We start from the raw sequence: 20692 nt of genomic DNA, 5'->3' as shown, positions 1-20692 counted from the left end.
AGAGAGAAATGCTAGTTTTGCTTCATTCTTAAATATTCTGACCTGCAGAAAAACTTGGTTCATGCTTTATTGTAACCGTTAAATCTATAACGATTCCTTTTTTAATAGGTGAATCTACAAAAACGGCTTCACTAGGAGACGTTTCACATTAAGAAGAATGCAAGTAATAATGAATCTTTCTTTTTTCAATAGCCTCTGCATGCACAGACATTAAAAAATGATGGCATATAAAGGATTTCAGCTTCCCAGCTCTGCCCGTCAGCTTTCTGAAGCACCACAAGAGAATATCGGAGAAGCACTGATCAATAACCCCTGAAACTTGGCAAGAAGATTAGTTCTCAGCCTTGAATAAAATGGGCCTTTGAGCAGGTCTGAGTGAATAATCGATTTATCTTACATAGAGTTAAGAAGCCACCTAAGTTTACACTACATTACCTTTCTCAGTACTATATTCCACCATCTGCATCACCATATACTGCTGTTAACCCTTTCAAGATTACAAGGAATTAGAAATAATAAATAAATCTGAGTGTTTGGGCTTGATGCAGAACCAGGGTAAAGTAGCTTCTTTGCTTTATAACCATTTACGCTACGTAATGATGAATCCTATTTTATTCCCTAACTGGCCTTTGATTTTGTGTATTTAATGGAAAAGTTGCCAATGGAGGGATGGACTCTGCAGGCTGGAGGGTGTATGGGTGGGTTTGTGGGATTTTTTTTTTTTTTGTTTTGTTGTATGATTTGTGAACTGTTTATGAAATGATGATTATTTAATATAAAGTGATCTGTTAAATAAAAATAATCCTATTTTATTCTGTTTTAAGTTAAGTTTAATTTGGGATCAAGAGGGACAGATGCATGGAAAAGTTGCTGATGCGTTTCGTGTTCCAAACATTCAATCATAGGCTAAACTCGTAGAGCCGTGCCTGTATAAATATTTGAGGCACGGCTCTACGAGTTTAGCTTATGATTAAGTGTTTGGAACACAAAACGCGTCAGGCTGACACAATAAATTCTTCACTTGAACATTTGCCTGGTGGAAGTCTTGCCTTTTTGAGTGCTTGCTCCATATTTGTTCCTCAAAGACTTCCTCACCAAGTTTGCGACCAAATGACTTTTGCGAACATTTGCAGTGTATGTAATAACATTTTGCAATTGTATTTTGGGACAAAACTCCAGAGCAGGTGTTAACGCTAACCATTGCTCAGCGATGTAATATTCGCCAGGGAACAATTTTACATTGTAAGCAGCACAAAGCATTCGCAAAAACACAGCTTTAAACATCACTTGCTATTTTTAATTACATTCCCCTTATATATTTTGTGCCTGCATGAAAGACCGACTAATATATCCTATAAAAATACAGTAAGTCAGCTGAATCAGTGTCTCCCATGGTGTAGCAACTTCTAAAATGCATTAGATGATACATCCTTATATGCTTCCTTCTAAGTGTAAACAAGTGTATATAGTGATGTAGTTATAATATAAAATGCTCAGGTGCTTAGTAAACTGCTGGACACCAAAGGGTTATGGACATTACAATCAACTTCCAGTAGTGACCACATACTGAACTTCCCACACTCTCTAGTCTACTCCATACAAAGGCAAGATAACCTACTCACCAGACAGAGACATAAATCATGCCAAATGCAGACAATAAATCTTCCGGGCAACTTGGCCTCCAAACATCAATATGTCATAAAGGCAAGGGAAGGGCAAAAGTGCATGTACTGCAGATGTGTTTAACACTTTTTTAAAAAACTGCCCCACCACTTAGACCACTTATAGGATAGATAAAATCAAGAGGCATATTATCATAGAAGAATACATCTGTATAGATTTTCTGTGATTCCTACTTGATATACTCTATATACCCTATAAGGCTTTAAATTGAATGTCCAGTATTTTACTGAGAGTATAAGCACTTAATATTATAGAAATATATTAAGTTACTATACGATATACAATGTTATTGTATAGCCTCTTCAATATGTGTTGCTCCCTGTCTTAACAGCTGATTTTAAAAGGTGACCTAATCATAATGGGATATTTCAAAACCTGCCCTCTTTGGGATTATTTCTAGGTATATGAATTCCTAAAGTTGTGAACAGAGTGCAAAATAAAGGCATAATGACATTGAACTCCCTGACCATTCTGGGAAGATTTTTCATTGACTTTAAGCAAAAGGACTCTCGTCTCTAACAATCAAATGATGTACTTATTTTTCATTTCAACAATTCAGCCACTGTAGTATCAGTACTTGTTCCAACTTAATACAAGATATGGTTATATTTACCTGAATCTCTGAGCCTGATGATGAAGGGGGCCAGGATAACGTCTGTTGGGGGATTGGTAGAGTTGGGAAAGTAATGCCTGGCTTGTTTTCTGACTGGGGTTGTTGGCAAATTTCACAGTAATTGGTTCTGCGGCTCCACTTGGCTTCTGTCCATTCAATCCCTTTATGGCTTCCTCTGCTTCTATTCTCTTGTCAAAACGAATAAACCCAACTCCCCTGGACACACCTGAACACAAATGCATATTGTAAGTACACTGATCAACAAAGACAACAAACCATGTTCAATCTCAACATCTCATTCTGTCTTGAATGACTCAAGTCTATAATGTTTTGTTGGGTTTCTATCCTCAGCCCTGTACTTTAATGTCTTGTATGCTAGGTCTTACCAAATGTGCATTTTATAGCAAATGTTAGCATCACTTTAAGAGCTGCTGACGGTATTTAAAAAATATCATATTCATGCCATACCAAGGACCTAACATCCTGGGGTGACACTTTTTCCAAAAGGTGCATTTTTAGCAGCTGTTTAAGTCAAGCTGCAGTGCTGTCCAACTCACTATAGTAAGTGTGCCAATTATTGGTGATTTCTCTAGGGCTTAACTGTAATCCTGGGGTTGACATTACGTTTTTTGCAATAATACCAATATCACCTTTATGGCTTATATGTAAGAAGGTAATGCAAATGCACCTGTAGCGTATTTCTAAGCATCTGGATCATGCAATATAAGTTTATTGTTATTTGATAAAAATTAAGTCAAACAGTGGGAAAAGGAAGAAAAGTACAAACAAGAAATTCCACAAGGGAAAAAAAAAGAATCAGTCCTCTGACTTTGATTTTAATTCTTATGCCAAGTAAAGGTTTCTTTTTTTTCTTATAAGTGGCTGTCAAATACATTTTCTTTTTGTGGAAACTTTTACTTCTCATAGAATATGACAGTTCTCAATGCTACCTATGTGGCAGATACCCAAACAAAAACAAGATGAGACAGTCCTTGTGTGTGGGGGAAAATACATCAGAATTGAATACGAGTAGGCTTTGAGGTTAAACATTCATAGTTTGTAATGATTTATTTAATAAAGTACCTCAGGATACTCCATTGATTACTGAAGATGTTGAATTTTCCCTTTAACAAAAAACTGGCACATTCCACACATTTTTGTCATAATTTTAACATGGGCATGGGTCAAATCCGAAAAGATAGGTGCAATTACGAAAAACATGTGGCGGGGGATCTTACATTCATACAGTTATTCATACAGTAATTTAACAATATCCGATTGGATCCTAATCCTGTTGTATTAAAAAAATTGTACCTGTAACTTGATCGACTAAGATTCTTGAGGTGATGATGCGTCCATACTGTGAAAATAACTGCTCCAGCTCTTTCTGTGTCATGGTTTTTGGAAGGCCGCTTACATACAAGTTAGCATCACGGATTGATGCAGAGCTGGGGCGGGCATAGGAAACCTACCAAATAAGAAAATGAATTGCCTTAAAAACTTCATAGCATAAAAATACAGACATTTATAGTTTAGATTACATTTTCTCTTTCCACTGGATGCTCATTCGTATTTGCATACTATTTTGCAAGCACATTTGTTATACTTTTATACTGTAATGAACAAAAACTGCATTTTTAAGCAGAAAATAAAATAGTTTCTAGGACTGAAATAAATCCAGAGCAAAGTGTTTTTTCCCCTATATAAGAAACACTTTTATTAATAATTAGTGAAACAGTTTTCTTTCCAATGAAATAATTTATTTTTAAAGAATGAATCCATCTTTGTTTTTATATGTCACCCTATGTTTTCAGTAGAGCCCAATAGCCGGCATCATCTGACATGATCATTTTCAGTAACTTACTTATATAGGAGAAACTACTGCCAATATGAATGAATATTTACAGTTGGAATAAATAAAATAAAAACTATTCTCTGTGTGCTCAAATGTCAACTAATATGCAAGTATATATGCAATCGCACCCAAGCCTGCACCCCCTTGGGACCCGTCTAAGCCACAATAAGGATATTGCAGGCAGCAAGGCAGGGAGATCTTTCTGCACACATGAATCTGGAGGCAGTTGGAGCATGAAACTGGAGAAAGTTAAAGAAAATACAAAGATAGTTGATGAGACAAGCAATATGCCAGCTTGTACTCATGAAACATAAAGAAGCAAATATGTTAAAATTGAATATATAATATAATTGAAATCATATCATGATTTTGAAGATAATAACCATATTTTTCTTTATTATATTTTATATTATTGCACTTGAGTAGCAGTGCAAAAGGATTACATAGTAGTTCTGTCTCACTAAAACCCTGCTTGTCTTGCCTGCCAATACTGCAGCTATAACCACACTGTCTCTCAGAATATTCCTGACAAGTCATTGCACGCAGGATCTAATATTTCTGAACACATTCGTTTTTTGGTGTATCAGAATCTTAAAGGCTCCAAGGAAAATTGAGATGGGTTTCTGCAGGATTACGTGTTAACAATGTGATGTACAGAAGAACCATATAAAGCATCACATCCAGCCCCCAGCCACAAATGATCTGTCTTTTTCGGTTCTATGCTTAAAAATAGCTGATGAAAATGGAACTAATGTAAGCTTCAGCATAATGGATGAAGAAATCCAAACTTGCATTTTTATTTGATTGGTTGACTTTGGATCTTGCGCTCCAGCCCTTGATGTAACTGGATATTTAGGCTGTAGATTACACTATTACAAACAAGCTTAGTAAAGTCATTTGTAGGTCTAGCAGCCTTTAATTATCAATCTGCTTCTTGCTGAAATTGTAAATGCTTATGGCAGTATACTATTTTATTTACATTTCATGTAGAAGAAGCAATAGGTCACTTGCAGCCTATTTTTGGCTTTACAACAACAATCAATGATGCATCAGGTAACGTTGTCAATTGCTCACAGTAAATGGAAAACATTACCCTTTCATGCATTTATAAATCATGTGATATTGATTGACATCTGGCTTATATGTCATTTTTCATACAGTTATGTGCTTTTGACTGCCGAGCTTTCCTTTATATTTTTTAATACTTACAGACCCATTGAAACTGTACCTCAGTCTTTCACTTTCCAATAAAGATACATAATGCCTAGTGACATCCTAGTAAGTAATCATGTGTGGTCAGTAACCGAACCGACTATCCATATGGCAGAACAAGCTCAGCAACGATAACAGGACTAAGTTTATAACATTTTGGTATTAACAGCCCAGTAGCTAGCTTATAGACTGTCTTGTCTGAAATCATAGTTCATTCTGAACAGAACTAAAGCTTCTCATCATTACTGCATAAGTTTACAGAAAAAAGCACATATTGCTCTATTATCACCCTGTTTCATTCTGCAACCTTTGTTTGTTATTTGCGTTGTTTCCTATTGGATATAATTTTGCTACTGTTGCAACATAAGTAAGCAAAGATACAGTATATTGTGGCTAATTACTAACATTATAATCAAATTGCTTATGGCACAGGGGTGCAATCCTGATTGAAAATAGGAATGACCTTTTACTATAATGGAAGAAAATACCTAGCAATTCTTGATTTTGCCATACTGAAAATAAAAAAGTAAAGGTTTTTGTGGAGAAAAATATAAGAAGAAGTAAACCACCTTATCCAAAATAACAACTTTGAATGTACATTATATCCTGGAAATAAAACAGTATATGCCAAACACTTATTTATAATACATTGGGAAGCCCATTTATCAAAGGTCGAATTTCGAATTCATGTGAATTTTTTTTTAATTTGAATATACTCAGAATATATTTAAAAAAAGTGTGAATGTCTAATATTCAATCAAATGGTTCAGAGCCGACAATTCAAATCATATTTGATTTGTATTCGATTTGTACAAATCAAGTTTTTCTTCCAAAAAAAACCCTTGACTGTCAGGAAGGCTATTAACAAATGGCAGATTTAATAGCAAAATAGTCCTTACCTTGATGGTTTTGGTTTGTAGTCGGAGTCCATTTAATGTGTTAATGGCTTTTTCTGCATCCTTTGGATCAATGTAGTTAACAAATCCATAACCAAGGCTCTGCCCTGGGTGGGAACAAAAAAAGGCAAATTAAGGACTGATCCTGGTATGCCGTTAGCGTTGTCTTAAAGTTCTTCAGCTTTTCTATTGTTATAATCACAAATATACTGTGTGCTCTGTATGGATGGGCTTTTTAAAATTGTAATCATTAATGGCGAAGAACGTAAGAAAAACTAATTTATTATGAATTATATAAATTTAATAAGGATATAGCTATTTGTATTATTCTTTCATGCATGGTTTTTCTACCTCTGTGACCGACACTGTCAAATTTTTCTTTAAAACAAAAGGAGGAATATACATTGCAAGTTATTTGCTCGTATTTGCAATACTCATTTACTAATGTTCATGCAGTAACCCTTGGCAACAAATAAGCAATTACAGTGGTTTCAGTTGTTTTAGTTTAGTAAGGAAGGCTATTGACAGCAAATGTTGCTATAGGCTTCTGCACTGATGCATTTTTGCATATTTGTTGATAAAATACTCCTAGAATGATTATATTATAAAAGCAAATATATGACACAGAGGGAAGTAGTGGTAAAAGTAACGTTATCTAATGTAAGTAATCCTATACACTTGGGTAACTGGAAAAATATCTTTATTGCACACATTTATTAATACTGTACATTGGTAAAAACCCCCACCCAGCCCTCTTCACTTCTGACACCCCTACAGGGCCTGCTGTCTTAGTTGTTAAAGCCCTAGATACAGTCTGGCCTCATTTACTTGAGTGATAATAGTTCATGCTTTATTTGAAGGCTTCCCTTTCATTTCTTTCTTCAGACCTTTAAATGATTGACAGAATAAAAAACACAGTTCTATGAGCCCCAATGCAGTTGTACTATTATTCTGTCATTTAGCCCCATGCTGCATTGTAATTTATTCTGTTCTGTTGCACTGAAAATTAACAAGATATATACTACAACTTTCGCTTTCGCTTTGGAAAAATAAAGACAGAAGCATTATTAAGTGCAAACTCACAAGACTGCTTGGGGACATGTATAGTGTGACATGTTTGCCTGTTTCAGCCAAAAGCCAAATAAGCGAAGCTGTTATATAGGTGGTCGTGAAAGAGATGGCTCAAACAAGACAATAAATGCAGTTGGCTAGATGCTTGGGTCACTGGGTGGATCCATGCATCTCTTCTTACCTAAGCTGAATTACCTACTTTACATGTCTATTTTGGGAATACAGTAAGTTTCTTACATTTTTAATGATCTGCCCATAAACGTTCAGCTTAATTTTTACTTCTTCATCACAAAACCTTACACACACACACACAAATATATATATATATATATATATATATATATATATATATATATATATTATATATATATATATATATATATATATATATATATATATATATATATATATATATATATGTATATATATATATATATATATATATATATTTATTTAATGATCCCCTCGCCCATACCCATACTAAAGCACCTACAGCCTTTTACTGCAATCTACAAAAAATAAATGGATAGCTTTCCTATTCAGTGTAGACTACTGTTTACATCTCATTAGCACTGCTCAAATCCCTTTCTCAATCCACAAAATCAGTTAAATTGCCTGCCTGAGCAAGGCCTTAGTTAGAAAATGCTGACTAATAGACATGTCACTCTGTATTCCTTGCATTTCAAACCCCCACCCACCAGCTGTGGAACTATAATTCCCATCATCTCCAGCCTATGGAGCGAAAACTACACTTTATACTTAAATGTCAGATGACTGCTAAAATCTAAGCAGAATTAGAGATGTCAGTACTGGAAAAAAATCTAATTCCTCTCTGTCTTAAAAGGAGAATTCATTAGTGCTTTTGTTTTATTATAGCTGCAGTGAAACGCATCTGTATTGATATAAGCTCTGGCCTGTATAGAATATGTATATTAGCCATTACAGAATCTCTGCTGCACAAATGGTAGCTGGTCTTATGAATAATGCAGACACTATACCATGCAGGATGAGAAAGCAGCAGATGTGCATAGAGAAGAGTCAGCAGTGTAATTCTAAGGTTAAAATAATACAATCCGTAGGGATCAAAAGGTAAAAATAACCACGCGCTAACGCCAAGACAGCAGTGTCACAATAATTCTGCTGGTTACAGGTATTTTGCTGATAACATGCAGTCCTTGTACAATGTCACCCCAGACTGGCAGGTTTTAATATTTAACCCATCAGAATGATTAGGAAAAAGCGACTCTCCCTTGCACACCACAATCTTTATAAAAATGTTCTTTTATAACTATACAACATTTTTCCTTGCTGCTGTCCAAAGGGCCAGATGAAAGGCACACAAAGAGCCAATGTGAAGAGAAGTGCAGACCTGGCATGTTTTTTAAAGTTATTATAATGCTTCGGGAGATAACTGCCAAATGTGTACTTCTCCTTCATTTGAAAGACAAAAAACATGTGTCTATTGGTATTGAGCTCAAGGAGCTGCAAAAAGAGAAAGTACTTTTTTTAGGAAAAATAGCATTTTTATTTATAATGTATTCCCTACCTGTCATTATTTCTTTTTAGTGCAAGAGATCTAAACTCTAATGCTCTTTTTGCAGAGGCTGGCTGCAGAGTTTTTGAAGTCTGCTACACCTATATAGACCAAGGATAGAGACAGAAAAACATCATGCCTAGGGATGTGGGACACATTAAGGAGTTGCCATATGATCAACATCATGGCCTATTAGTTGGATCTGGTTGTAAATCGGTCTCTACTATGTTAAAAAATATTCAGTTTCTGCTGAAATTTCTATCAATGTCTTTTGCAAAACAATTGAACCTTTTAAAAACATGTTCTGCATGTGAAACCCATAAATTACTGTTTGATGTACAATACTGGGCTTAATATTTCTTGCTAAAGTAGTTGTAACTGAGCACCCACAACTAAGCTTTCTATGAATTTCTTTTGATAATATATAATACTCCTGTCTAGCCAGTTTCTGTTTCTGGAGGTAAAATAAAAATAGAGCAGACAGGTGACCTTTCCAGCATTTTCTCCTTGGTCTTTAGATGTGGCCTACTTTACTTAAAGCTCAACAGTAAATACATGTCTATGGTTTGTTTGTTTATACAAACCCTGGACCAAACCATTTACAGGGGTGGTTCTGCATGAAAAATAAGCACATTCTTTTTTCAGGTTAGTGGGACATGCTGTAAATCAGTCCAACTATGTCCTTGTGGGGATTTTCTGCTTTGCTAACACTGGAGTAGACTGTTTCATAATGTCATACAGAACAGTCTAGGGCAGGCTAAGGGATGAAATAAAAAAAGGCTCTTAGAAAGCTTCATTTTGTCTGACTAACCCTAGTTGCAAAGGTATGGGAGCTTTAATCCAGAATGCTCGGGACCTGGGGGTTTCTAACATAACAGATATCTCCATAATTTGGATCTTCATACCTTAAGTCTACTAGAAAGTCATGTAAACATTAAGTAAACCCAATAGGCTGGTTTTACTTCCAATGAGGATCAATTATATGTTTGTTTGGATCAAGTTCAATGTACTGTTTTATTATTACAAAAAAAAGGAAATCATTTAAGAGTTTTCTGGATAAAATTGAGTCTTTGGGAGCCTTCCTCTAATTCAGAGCTTTCTGGATAATGGATCCCATACCTGTACAGAAAAATCTAGTAAAAGTACACATTGTACAGAAATCTTTAAATTTTTCAATACTTTTGTACAGAAGGACAGATTTACTGGAAAAATACACTAGTAGAATTACTACAATTTATAAATGCCTACATCAGGCATTTTTTATAAGCATCACTTTTATTTTGCAAGATCTAGTAGTTTAAATATGGCAGCCTTATTTTCAATGTGTAGGTTTATAATTATGCTAAGAATTTCCCTGCAGTGATATACAATAGCCTTACAGCAGGAGGCCAGTAATAGCTGGCTGTTTTGTAAAATATAAATTCTAAGACAAACATTGTATCCAACGGGATAACAAAAACTATCCCAACTATGTTAATTTCTGTTAATTTATACAGAAACAAAGATGTGCATCGAGTTTGAGTTGTTATCATTTATCAGGAGGTTCCTCTTTCTAGGCAGGGGCCAACTGAACTTATTAAAGGTCTTTCCTGTTGAATCTCAGGGCAAAGTTTCTTGTCATCTCCCTCTTAAAGCTACCAGGTCATTGCTTTTAAATCCAGTGCAATCAGGGCAGGCCTTCTAGGGGTTTTCTAGGAGTGTTTCTAGAAAAGTCACACGATAACTTTATGATCAGTCTGTGTCCAAAAAGCTTACCCACTGAATATTTTGTAGCAGTCTATGAGCAGAAACACATTAAAATAATATGGCTATGGGGGGATGGGGTTGGATAACAGAAAAAACATTTTTCAAGTCCCATTATTGAATACAGTATTGAATGCATGAAAAGGCCTCTGTACTAAAACAGTAACGTTTCCTCTTGTGCTTGAAGACAATAAGGGGTCATTTGCTTTGTCCTCGGATGTAAGAGCAAGAGCACTAAAGGGTGTAAATGTGCACTTCTTAGCGCTCATTCAAATAGCACTATGTTCAGGACTTTATTGTGGCCGGTGCAAGCTGGCATTCCTTAACTTACATGTCTGAATAAAGGATATGGGACAGGTATGGCTTATGTGTCTCCCCATTCCTGCCTTCCTTTAATACAGAGTTATCCAACAAAGGTAGTGATGTATTTATAGGACAAGCACAGAGATCTGTTGCAATTCTTCAGGGTACACAATACAAAAAGGGTTAATTTTGTACAGGTATGGGATCCGTTATCCGGAAATCCGTTATCCAGGAAACTCCGAATTAAAGAATGAATGTCTCCCATAGAATCCATTTTATCCAAAATAATCCAAAATTGTAAAAATCGTTTTCTTTTTCTCGGTAATGATAATACTGTACCTTGTACTTGAATAATGAAAAATAAATAAGTTATTCTTTGAATTACATTTGAGAATAATGTAGACAGTTATATTCTAAGCCAAAATACAACTAGTCATGTATATTTTTAATCAGCTCTTTTTTTCTGCAGCTCTCGAACTTGGAATTTCAGCAGCTCTCTGGTTGCAACTTAACCTAGCAATTGAGCAGTTCTTGTTGAATTTGAGACTTGATAATGAAAATAGTAAGTAATGAAAAGAAAAATAATAATAATAAATTTTATCCTCACAGGGCAATCGTTTCTTGTCTACCAGCGACACCATTGGAATGGCAAAATGTAAGGTAAATACAAATTTCAACTATATTTTAAGGCTAAAAACATTTAAACATTTTTTTTGAAGAACAATAAAATATTGTTTAGCCACCAATTTGGATTTATGCTGTTTAGTTACCATGAAGTACAAGGTACTGTTTTATTTAATTAGAAGTTTATTTTAATTAGACTGGCTTTCCTGTAATTTGGAACTTTCTGGATAACGGGTTTCCGGATAAGAGATTCCATACCTATTCAAAAACTATAAAAAATGAAGACCAATGAAAATCATAAATAGGGCAACGTTAATGAGACATGCCTGGATGAATAAAGCAAAGTATGAGGTTGAGGAATAGAAACAAATCATTGTCCAGCACCCTGGACAGCAGCCTTGTAGTTTTCTAATAGTCAAATATATGCAAGGCTCTGTCCCTGCCTTGTATTATATTTATTTGTATAATAAATAGAAAGCCCCCTTTCTTCTTCGGTGTTCCTACAATACTCTTATAGTGGTATTTATTTAGGAACTTAACAGCACTTCATGCAATAGCATGTTTCCACATTGCTAAATTAAAGGTACTGTGTATGTGAATCTATTCCTCAGCACAAAAAAAATCAGTGCCTGATATCATATTTATTTCTTAATTTAATATTCATATTTGAATTTATTGAGGAAAGGTTTAACTATTTATCATTATAGCAGCTGCAATTTAAAAATCACATGAAGAATATGAAACTCTCTGAGAACTGAATATCCTGAATGCTATGTTAATTTTACGACTGCAGAATTGCTATTTTCTTATTTTGCCATTTGCCATATGTGACGCATATGGTACTTTTAAAATAAAGAGAATTTCTATTTCATTGTGAAATGTACATTAAAGGGTTAAGGTCAGCCTTCAGCAAAGGGAGTGGTTCAAACCCAGAAAAATGTAGAGCAGGCTGTTGTCTTTATTATGTCATTAATAAAGCCTTGCGCGTTTCGTGTTCACAATACTTAGTCATAGGCCTACGCCTAAGTGTTGTGAACACGAAATTCGTAAGGCTGTAATAATGACAAGCCTATTTTACTTAAATACTTTGCCTGGTGGAAGACTGCTCATTCGAGTGCCTGCTCTACATTTTTCCGGCTTTCTTAGTAAGACACTGATATAAACTGAGAGACATGTAAAATGAGTGGTCAATCATGGCAAAACATTACCACAAAATAAAAACAAAATCCACATATTACCCATAGGAGTATTATATACAGTAGTTGTCTGCTTTAATGCTTAGATTCATATACAGAGATGTTTCTATTTTTCCATTCTTTCTGTCTCTGAACTGATTAATATGATCCATAAGGGAACCATATTTGCAAAGACTAAGTTACAGAAGGCAAGTACAATTTTGGCACTTGTTAAGCAATTTTTGGTAAAAATTATCATAATAGGTCATGCACTATGTTCCCTCCCCCAATCCTATTCATAAAATAATCCAACAGTCTCCATCCACTAGATTACTATGGGGAGCAACCACCCATTGATGACTAAGACATTGCACTTCCCTCTGGAACAAAGATACATTATACCAAAAAGCAGTAACAAACACTACTGACCTTTCCCAAAGATAGGGCCCTCTTCAGTAAGGGGTTTCCATTTTGTGCCAGTGGCTAAATCCTTGAAGTTTTCCTCGAATTGTGTGCCTATGGCAAAAATCCTTAGTGAATAGGGCCCCATAAAAATTATTGCTCTGTATATAATATATTTATATCATACATATACAATATTAAATTGCCAAGGAGAGCAAAGCTCCTAGCAAAACATTTTGAAGGGTGAACACACTAATCACTTAAACACTCTAATCACTTAGCATTAACATTTTATATGGTGTTTTACAGTTGTTTAGAATTGTAAGGGTCTATTTATCATGCTGTGTAACATTGGAGAAAAATATCACTGGTGATGTGGCCCATAGCAACCAATCAGCAATTAGGTTTCAACAGTCACCTACACGTTAGAAATCAAAAGCAAAGATCTGATTGGTTGCTATGGGCAACATCACCGCTTCTTTTTTTCTTCAATATTTTACGCAGCATTATAAATAGGAACCATAGTGTTCCTTTTATCAAATAACTGTACAATCTTTAGATAATCTTCTGAAATGCTGTGCAGTTAAGCTCGGTTAGCCCACACTATCTAGGGCAGATTGCCCTTCTCTGCTAGAGTATATTGCAAATAGGAATAAAGAAATACCTCAATACATAATACAGTATCTCCTCCCCGCTATGCTGCGCCATTTACACACTGCAGTTCTTTCCATGTACTCCTCACTTCACCATAAAGGTCCTCTTTTTGCTAAATAAGCTTACATGCATCTCTTTTGTTCAGCATACCCTGTTTCTGCTATTCCAATTGTACCAGATAAAGACCCTGTAACTTCTGCTTTCCTTTATATACAGATCCCAAGAACTCTATGAAGTTGCAATTGTTTCCTATAGATCATCTTAGTGTTACAAAATGCACATCGTATATTTCTCTCTTTTAATACATCTCTCTCGCTGTGTGTGTCTGGAATCTTGATTACGTCTTACACACACGGGTTTCTAGAATCATTAAGTAATTCTTCTGTCTAACTTAATACAATCAAATACTGTAAATTTCTATTCTCTACTCTAAATACTCTTTTTTTTATATAGACTGTTGCTATTCTACTTATAATAACATGTTATCTTTACCACTACATACAATCTATCTATATGCTACAACATTGTGCCTGTGATGGATCCTCAATCTATATCCCAGCAGTTTCTGTACTGCATCAATGACGTTTCTTTTTTGTTTGAAAACTCTAATTTAAAATGGCTTACAGAAGTCTAAAATGGATACTTGCAGAGCATTATGCAAAATGTTGCTGTAAATTATAATACATTGTATACAGTATATTTTATATATCCTTGCTTAAAATCAATACAATTCTTATTTAAGTGTAATATTAAAGGGGAACTATCACAAAAAGGAAAATTACATATAAGCTTCATCATACTAAAACAATTTATTTTCTAAATATAAGCAATTACAAATTCTGACCATTTTCTGAAACAATCAAGTTTTTCATTCTCTCTGCATGCAGGAGTTGGGAGTCTGATTTGAATGATAGTTAGGTCTGATGCAACCTTTGCGGGAAGGTGTAGAATATGAATTAAAGTTCACTGTTTTAAAATCTTTAGAAATTCTGTCTCTCTACTTGCAGAATTTGTACCAAAGTCAGTTATTTTGTTCGATTTTGTTTGTGCTGGAATCAGTTATCTAAGCAAGCTCAAACATACTCTATCTCCTACAAAAGGGATTCTCCCTAAAATATGTATTGGATCTAACTGCCAATCAAAATCTGACACCCAACTATTAAATCATTTATATTAAATGTTAATTTTTGTGACAATTTCCCTTTAATATAGATAATCAAATCACCAACACTGCTTAGCTAACAAAAATGAAAAATGCACTGATGGTAAGCAAGTATTGGTCCGTGCCAAAATTAAGGATTTTTTAACATATTTTATAGATAAACGTGTCCTTTAAATAATGCCTGGGTCATCAAAACATTATGGCAGAAGCTCCATTGAAGGATGAAATAGCAAAGCACTTTGAACTGAGGCTCATGCTGGGCCCATGATCATTTTCTCTAGTAACCCTTTCAGGAAGTACACAATGCCATATAAAGCTTGGGGCATGTGCTATTAAAGCTAGGTAGACTTTGGATATGGCACCTAGAGGGTGATTTTATCTCAGGTACAATAATGGAATTTCAGCAGGGACAAATGTCTGTTCACTGACAGATTACGCAGACATTTTCTTTAGTGCAGGACCAAATACAAAAGAAAAAAAATCTGCAGGGATGTATAGAAACCAGTTCAACCCTATGCAATACATTTTTATAAGCATCCTGCATCCTTACTGGATTGCTGAAATCAATAGTTGTTTTCACAACAATAAAATTATAGGAATATTTCTGTTTTCTTTTGGGAAGTTGAAATAAATAAATGAAGGAGAAATAATGTAGATGCGTAAATGAGACTATAACTAATTACTAACCATACACACCATGCATGCTTATTAATACTCCTTCCTGTGCTAGTATTGACATTATGTTTAACCTTACATAGGAACAAAGAATGGAAAATTCCAAGGACCACGTTGGGTGGTGGTGGTTCTGAAAGGACTGAGCGAGACATTATTTAAAGGTAAAAGCATTACACTGGGGCCAGCAGACAACTGGTGCATCATTTATTTATAAGGAGCTGTGTAAGCCCTTTGAAATGCTTCAGCACGTCTAAGAGGATAGCAGTTTTTCTCCTCCAGCCTACCTTACAGCAGGGGTTTTCCTTATTAACCACTGCCAGGTTAGAGTGGGGATTGCAGATGTAAACCTCAGACTGTACAGACATTTCATTAGAAGAGTCTAACGCCTACATATATGTGCAGCATGGATACTGGGTGCTCCAGTGGGGTGCTTTTGAACAGCTGCCTCACTACCTCCAAATAACACAGGGTTGTGAGACTTAGTACTGAACATTGCTTTCTCTGATTGTGGAGGACAGATCCAGAATAAAGATCTGTTTTTTCTTTTTTTAAATACCTGAGCAAGGAGATGTATCATGTATTTTCAGAGCCCTGCCCCTTTGAAGACTGTTTAGCACTAAAATGGAAAATGAATTACATAAGTAAATGTTAACACTGTTAACACTGATAATCCAGCCCAGAAAACGTCATTCATTTGTACTCCTGCTGATATAAAACTACAACTACCAGCATGCTATGGGCTGCAAGGAGGGGAGGGGTGGATAAATTATTTCCTAGCAGCTGGAGCACAAAGGATTATTTTTCTATGGCTCGTAGCATTTTTTTGGGGTTTACTTTTTCCTGCAAGATTACAGCAGTCTCATAGCAGTTACTGCTACCGACAAAACTGTTTTGGTACGGTCTCAATTAGCAGTGCTCATCTGCTCTGAACAGAGAAAAAAAATCAGATCCTGCTAAAGCAAACGGTTTAGCTATGGGCTAATAAAACATGTATAGCATGAGAATCTATGGCAGGCGGTGAACAGCACACAGCATACAAGGCCCATTCATTTCACCGTGGCCTCATTTTATCATTTCCTTTCTGCTGAACAGGTAAAAAAGTTTATCAGTCTTCTTGCTGGCCTCTGTGCAGCTTCTATTGTTCAGCGGGGAACAATTTTACTGTTAATTTAAAAAGCCAGAATTAATTATGTTTTGCCACTGGAAGGCATAATAGGTTCACTTTATGGCTAAATCGCTTCCCCCCTCATCCGAGCTGAGCTTCTTTACAAGACAATAACAGATACGAATCATATCTGTTCATAACAGACTCATTAAGGTACCACTGTATCCTCTTAAAGGGGAATTGTTCTTCTTGTGTAAGAATAATCACATTTATAATGGAAATTTAGGTTTGAATTTTTTTAATACTTACCCCCTCTTCACCTAAATCAGTGTTTTCTACCATGCTGGACAGACAATAAAGTTAAGGCCCTACATGCCTCATCCAGATACAATAATTTAGGAGAATCAGGGAGACCAGAGCAAAAGAAATTACTCCAGAAAGTGCAATTTATTCACACTACATGGCTCATCTACTACCATTGGTGCTAAATTGCACAAACACAGTTACCAATAGCAACTAACAAGCAATTTACTTCACAATGTCTACTATGAGTTAGAAAATAAAAACAATGATCTGATTGGTTGCTATGAGTTACTGCACAGGTGGAGTTTAGCAACTATGTTAATTTATCAGCCTATACAAACCATATATCAAGTGTGACCAAAGTATGACTCTTGATAAAGGGATTGTGAAGCCAACATGAAGTATAAATAAATCACATATGTAATATCCTTGTACTAGTCTCCATGCTTTTGTTTTTTACTGGAAGATCCAATCACTCAGCTCATGCTACAGTTGCTTTGTATTTTATGGAAATTAATGAACAATTAATGATTTCTAAACCTAAGGATTTTACCAGGTGTAATAAACGGACCAATGCTACTTATTAGTATTTTGTAAACTGAGAATAAAGTGCCTACTGTTGTAAATGATAAGGTCATTAGAAATTGCAGATGACTTCCATCATCATAGACATGAAGCCACAGCTGGAGTGGTTTTATACAGGCCATAGAACTACAAGATGAATTCTAACATTCTCATATTTTATAACAGGTGGCACATTATTAAAAAAAAATACTCACATACTCACAATACTCACATTTCAATGAGTAATATGACAAATGTGACATAGCACCAGATATAACTGATTACATCAAAAAGCATGTGTAAGGATATAAAGGCTTAAGTAAATGATTATTATAATTTACAGTTTGCCTATTTTACTCTGGGCAAAACTATACATTATATAGTGAATAAAGTACCCCCTCTTGTAAAATATAAGGATATTACAAGTTGCCTTCGACCTCTTGCTTTTATTTGGTCATTGAACTCCGAGGTAACTTCTAATATCCTCATATTTTGCAACTGGGGGTACTTTATTTATTATAATACACAAGTTTCAGTGAGTCATGTGACAGAAATGACATCAGAACTCACCGTTTATAACTGATGACATCAGAACTCACCATTTATAAGGATATAATTTACAGGATATTCATGGCTTTTGTGTATTATATGATTATAATACACAAAAGCCATGAATTTCCTGTAAATATTATATCCTTATAATCGGTGCTTAGTGATGTCATTTCTGTCGCATGACTCACTGAAACTTGTGTATTATAATAAATAAAGTACCACCATTTGCAAAATATGAGGATATTGTCCAAGTGTTTTTATATGGTCATGGAACTCCTCAGTAACTTACAATAGGAGCAGATTATAAAGAAGAACTAAAGCCTAACTAACGAAGTAGACTAGAAATTATGTTTTGGCTTCTATACCAGCCCAAGGCAACCACAGCTCTTTATCAAGGAAGATATGTGCCTTCAAAGATGCCCCTGTAGCTCCCCATCTTTTTTTTCACTGCACATGATCTGTGCTGCTGCCAGTTATTAAGTTTAGGGACAATAGCACAATATACGGAATATATATCATATAAATGTCACAATATAAGTCTGGTTAGCACTTAGTACAGAAAATGACTACATGTCAGCTCAGAAAAAGTGCAATTAGCATTAGAATATAATAATCAGCCCTGTAGCATCAACTTACATTAGATAGAAATGTAATTTTCTGCTTGTATATTTGCAATGACCCCTAAGCTTAGCTTCTCAACAGCTGTTCAGAGCCCACTGAGGATATGAGTGTCGCAGACACTTTCCAAGATGGTGACCCCCTATAACAGGTTTGAAGTCCTGGATCATTGCTGCTATTAGGATGCTGAAACTTTAGGCTGGTACAATAAGTTACGTATGTAAATTATTGCATTTTGAACCAATTCATGTTTAGGCTTTAGTTCTCCTTTAAAAAGAGACACACAATCACAATTTGGTGTGTCTCTCCTAGCATCTCCCACCTTTTCCACTGTCTACCTGCATTGTTCTTGTGTTTCTTGTCTCTCCTGGCATCTCCCCTATAACCTGCTACACTACCTGTCCACATGCACCACTCCAGCATGCCTACCTGCACATCTCATCTGCACTCCTGCCCAAAGGAGGTCCATGCTATGGCCTTCATATAAAACATATCAGGTACAGATGACTCTTGTAATTCAATTTAATATTGTCAGAATATTTTTTGAGATAAACTATAATTAAATCTTTTTTTTTTTTTTAAGTTGCACTCATTTTTTGTTACCCCTGTTATGGCTTAGTGCTAAAATTAAACAGAATATTTATATGTACCTGTAATTTTATCCCGCACTAGTTTACAGGATTCTATCTCTCCGATGCTGCCAAATAGACTCCTGAATTCCTCCTGCGTCATATTTTGCGGCAAGTAGTTGACTATGAGGTTTGTTTTGCTGTCATCTGTGGCTGCGCCTGTCTGCATGGGAGAAGGACAGTTCCTGCTGTTACTGGAGGGGCCATTGCTTGTATTGGAAGTTGGGCCATTCGACACCTGAGGTTCCATGGTGCTAATTATCTGTAGAAAACACATAATCAAGAGTTAGCTACTCCATCAGCATGAGTTACATTAAAGAAAGAAACAAGAAATAAGGTGGCAAATAAATCGATGGAATGTGGACAATAAGATAATAGTTTTTAAAATTATAAAAGTATATTAAAAAAAAAATCAACCCCATTTTTTTACAGAGATATCTATTCCAGGATTGTAAAAAGCACTTGACAAAATACTTTAACAAGGATTTGGTCTGTATAATGTTGGACTGGGCAGGCAAGACAGCTGAAAATACCCGGTGTACTCCACCAGCCTGACCCCATTGTGGCCATAAGAAGAAAAAGGTAAGTGGGGGTTGTGGCTCAGGCAAGGGGTTGTAGGGTGAGTGTGGGGGGCTCCTGAGGTCATGTGTCCCCCAGTCCAAGGCTGAGTCTGTATTTGGTCTGTGGTTGCTACAAATGTTTCCTCTTATTGCCTTGTACCAACAATAAAACAAACATGATATAAATGCTGAGGCAATCCAATAACAGGTGGAGGCAGCACCTTTCATAACCAGAGATATGAGACAAATGTGCACAAATTATTGGTTGTCCCACAAGCTATCTTGCATCTGCCCACTATTACAGTGGATTTTGGGTAAAGAACTTGATTTGTGTCAATATTTTGCTTTTGCACTGCCATCATATACAGGTATGGGACCTGTTATCCAGAATGCTCGTGATCCTAATGGATCTTTCCATAATTTGGATCTTCATACCTTAAGTCTACTAGAAAATCATGCAAACATTAAATAAACCCAATAGGCTGGTTTTTCTTCCAATAAGGATTAATTATTTATTAGTTTGAATCAAGTACAAGGTACAGTTTTATTACTATAGAGAAAAAGGAAATCATTTTTTAAATTCTGGATTATTTGATTATAATGAGTCTATGGGAGCCAGTCTTTCTGTAATTCGGAGCATTATGGATAATGGGTTTCCGGATAACGGATCCCATACCTGTATACTGTAAATTATCATTTCAACTACTGAGTTAGTTGCTGACTAATTGTCCACTGTCTTTGCAAAAGTAAAGGTCTGCT

General features: G+C 35.5%; 1 protein-coding gene across 8 annotated transcripts in view; it reads right to left on the bottom strand.

Annotated features, from left to right (window-relative positions):
• Positions 1-20692, bottom strand: part of elavl4.L (ELAV like neuron-specific RNA binding protein 4 L homeolog) — a 64908-nt gene that overhangs the window by 5300 nt on the left and 38916 nt on the right. For 5 of the 8 annotated variants that reach the window (XM_018256505.2, XM_041589170.1, XM_041589169.1 and 2 more), the window contains exons 2-6: positions 19395-19635; positions 13139-13225; positions 6263-6366; positions 3611-3764; positions 2297-2522 (exon numbers count right to left, since the gene is read on the bottom strand). In XM_018256505.2, coding sequence (XP_018111994.1) covers positions 2297-2522; positions 3611-3764; positions 6263-6366; positions 13139-13225; positions 19395-19635 — 812 coding nt within the window. The remainder of the gene's footprint in view (positions 1-2296; positions 2523-3610; positions 3765-6262; positions 6367-13138; positions 13226-19394; positions 19636-20692) is intronic. The other 3 variants (XM_041589172.1, XM_041589171.1, XM_018256510.2) reach the window with 1 other exon arrangement.

The sequence above is a fragment of the Xenopus laevis genome, chromosome 4L, assembly GCF_017654675.1.
Source record: "Xenopus laevis strain J_2021 chromosome 4L, Xenopus_laevis_v10.1, whole genome shotgun sequence".
NCBI lineage: Eukaryota > Metazoa > Chordata > Amphibia > Anura > Pipidae > Xenopus > Xenopus laevis.
Note: the sequence above shows the minus strand (reverse complement) of the source record. Positions and strands in the feature narration are given on the sequence as shown.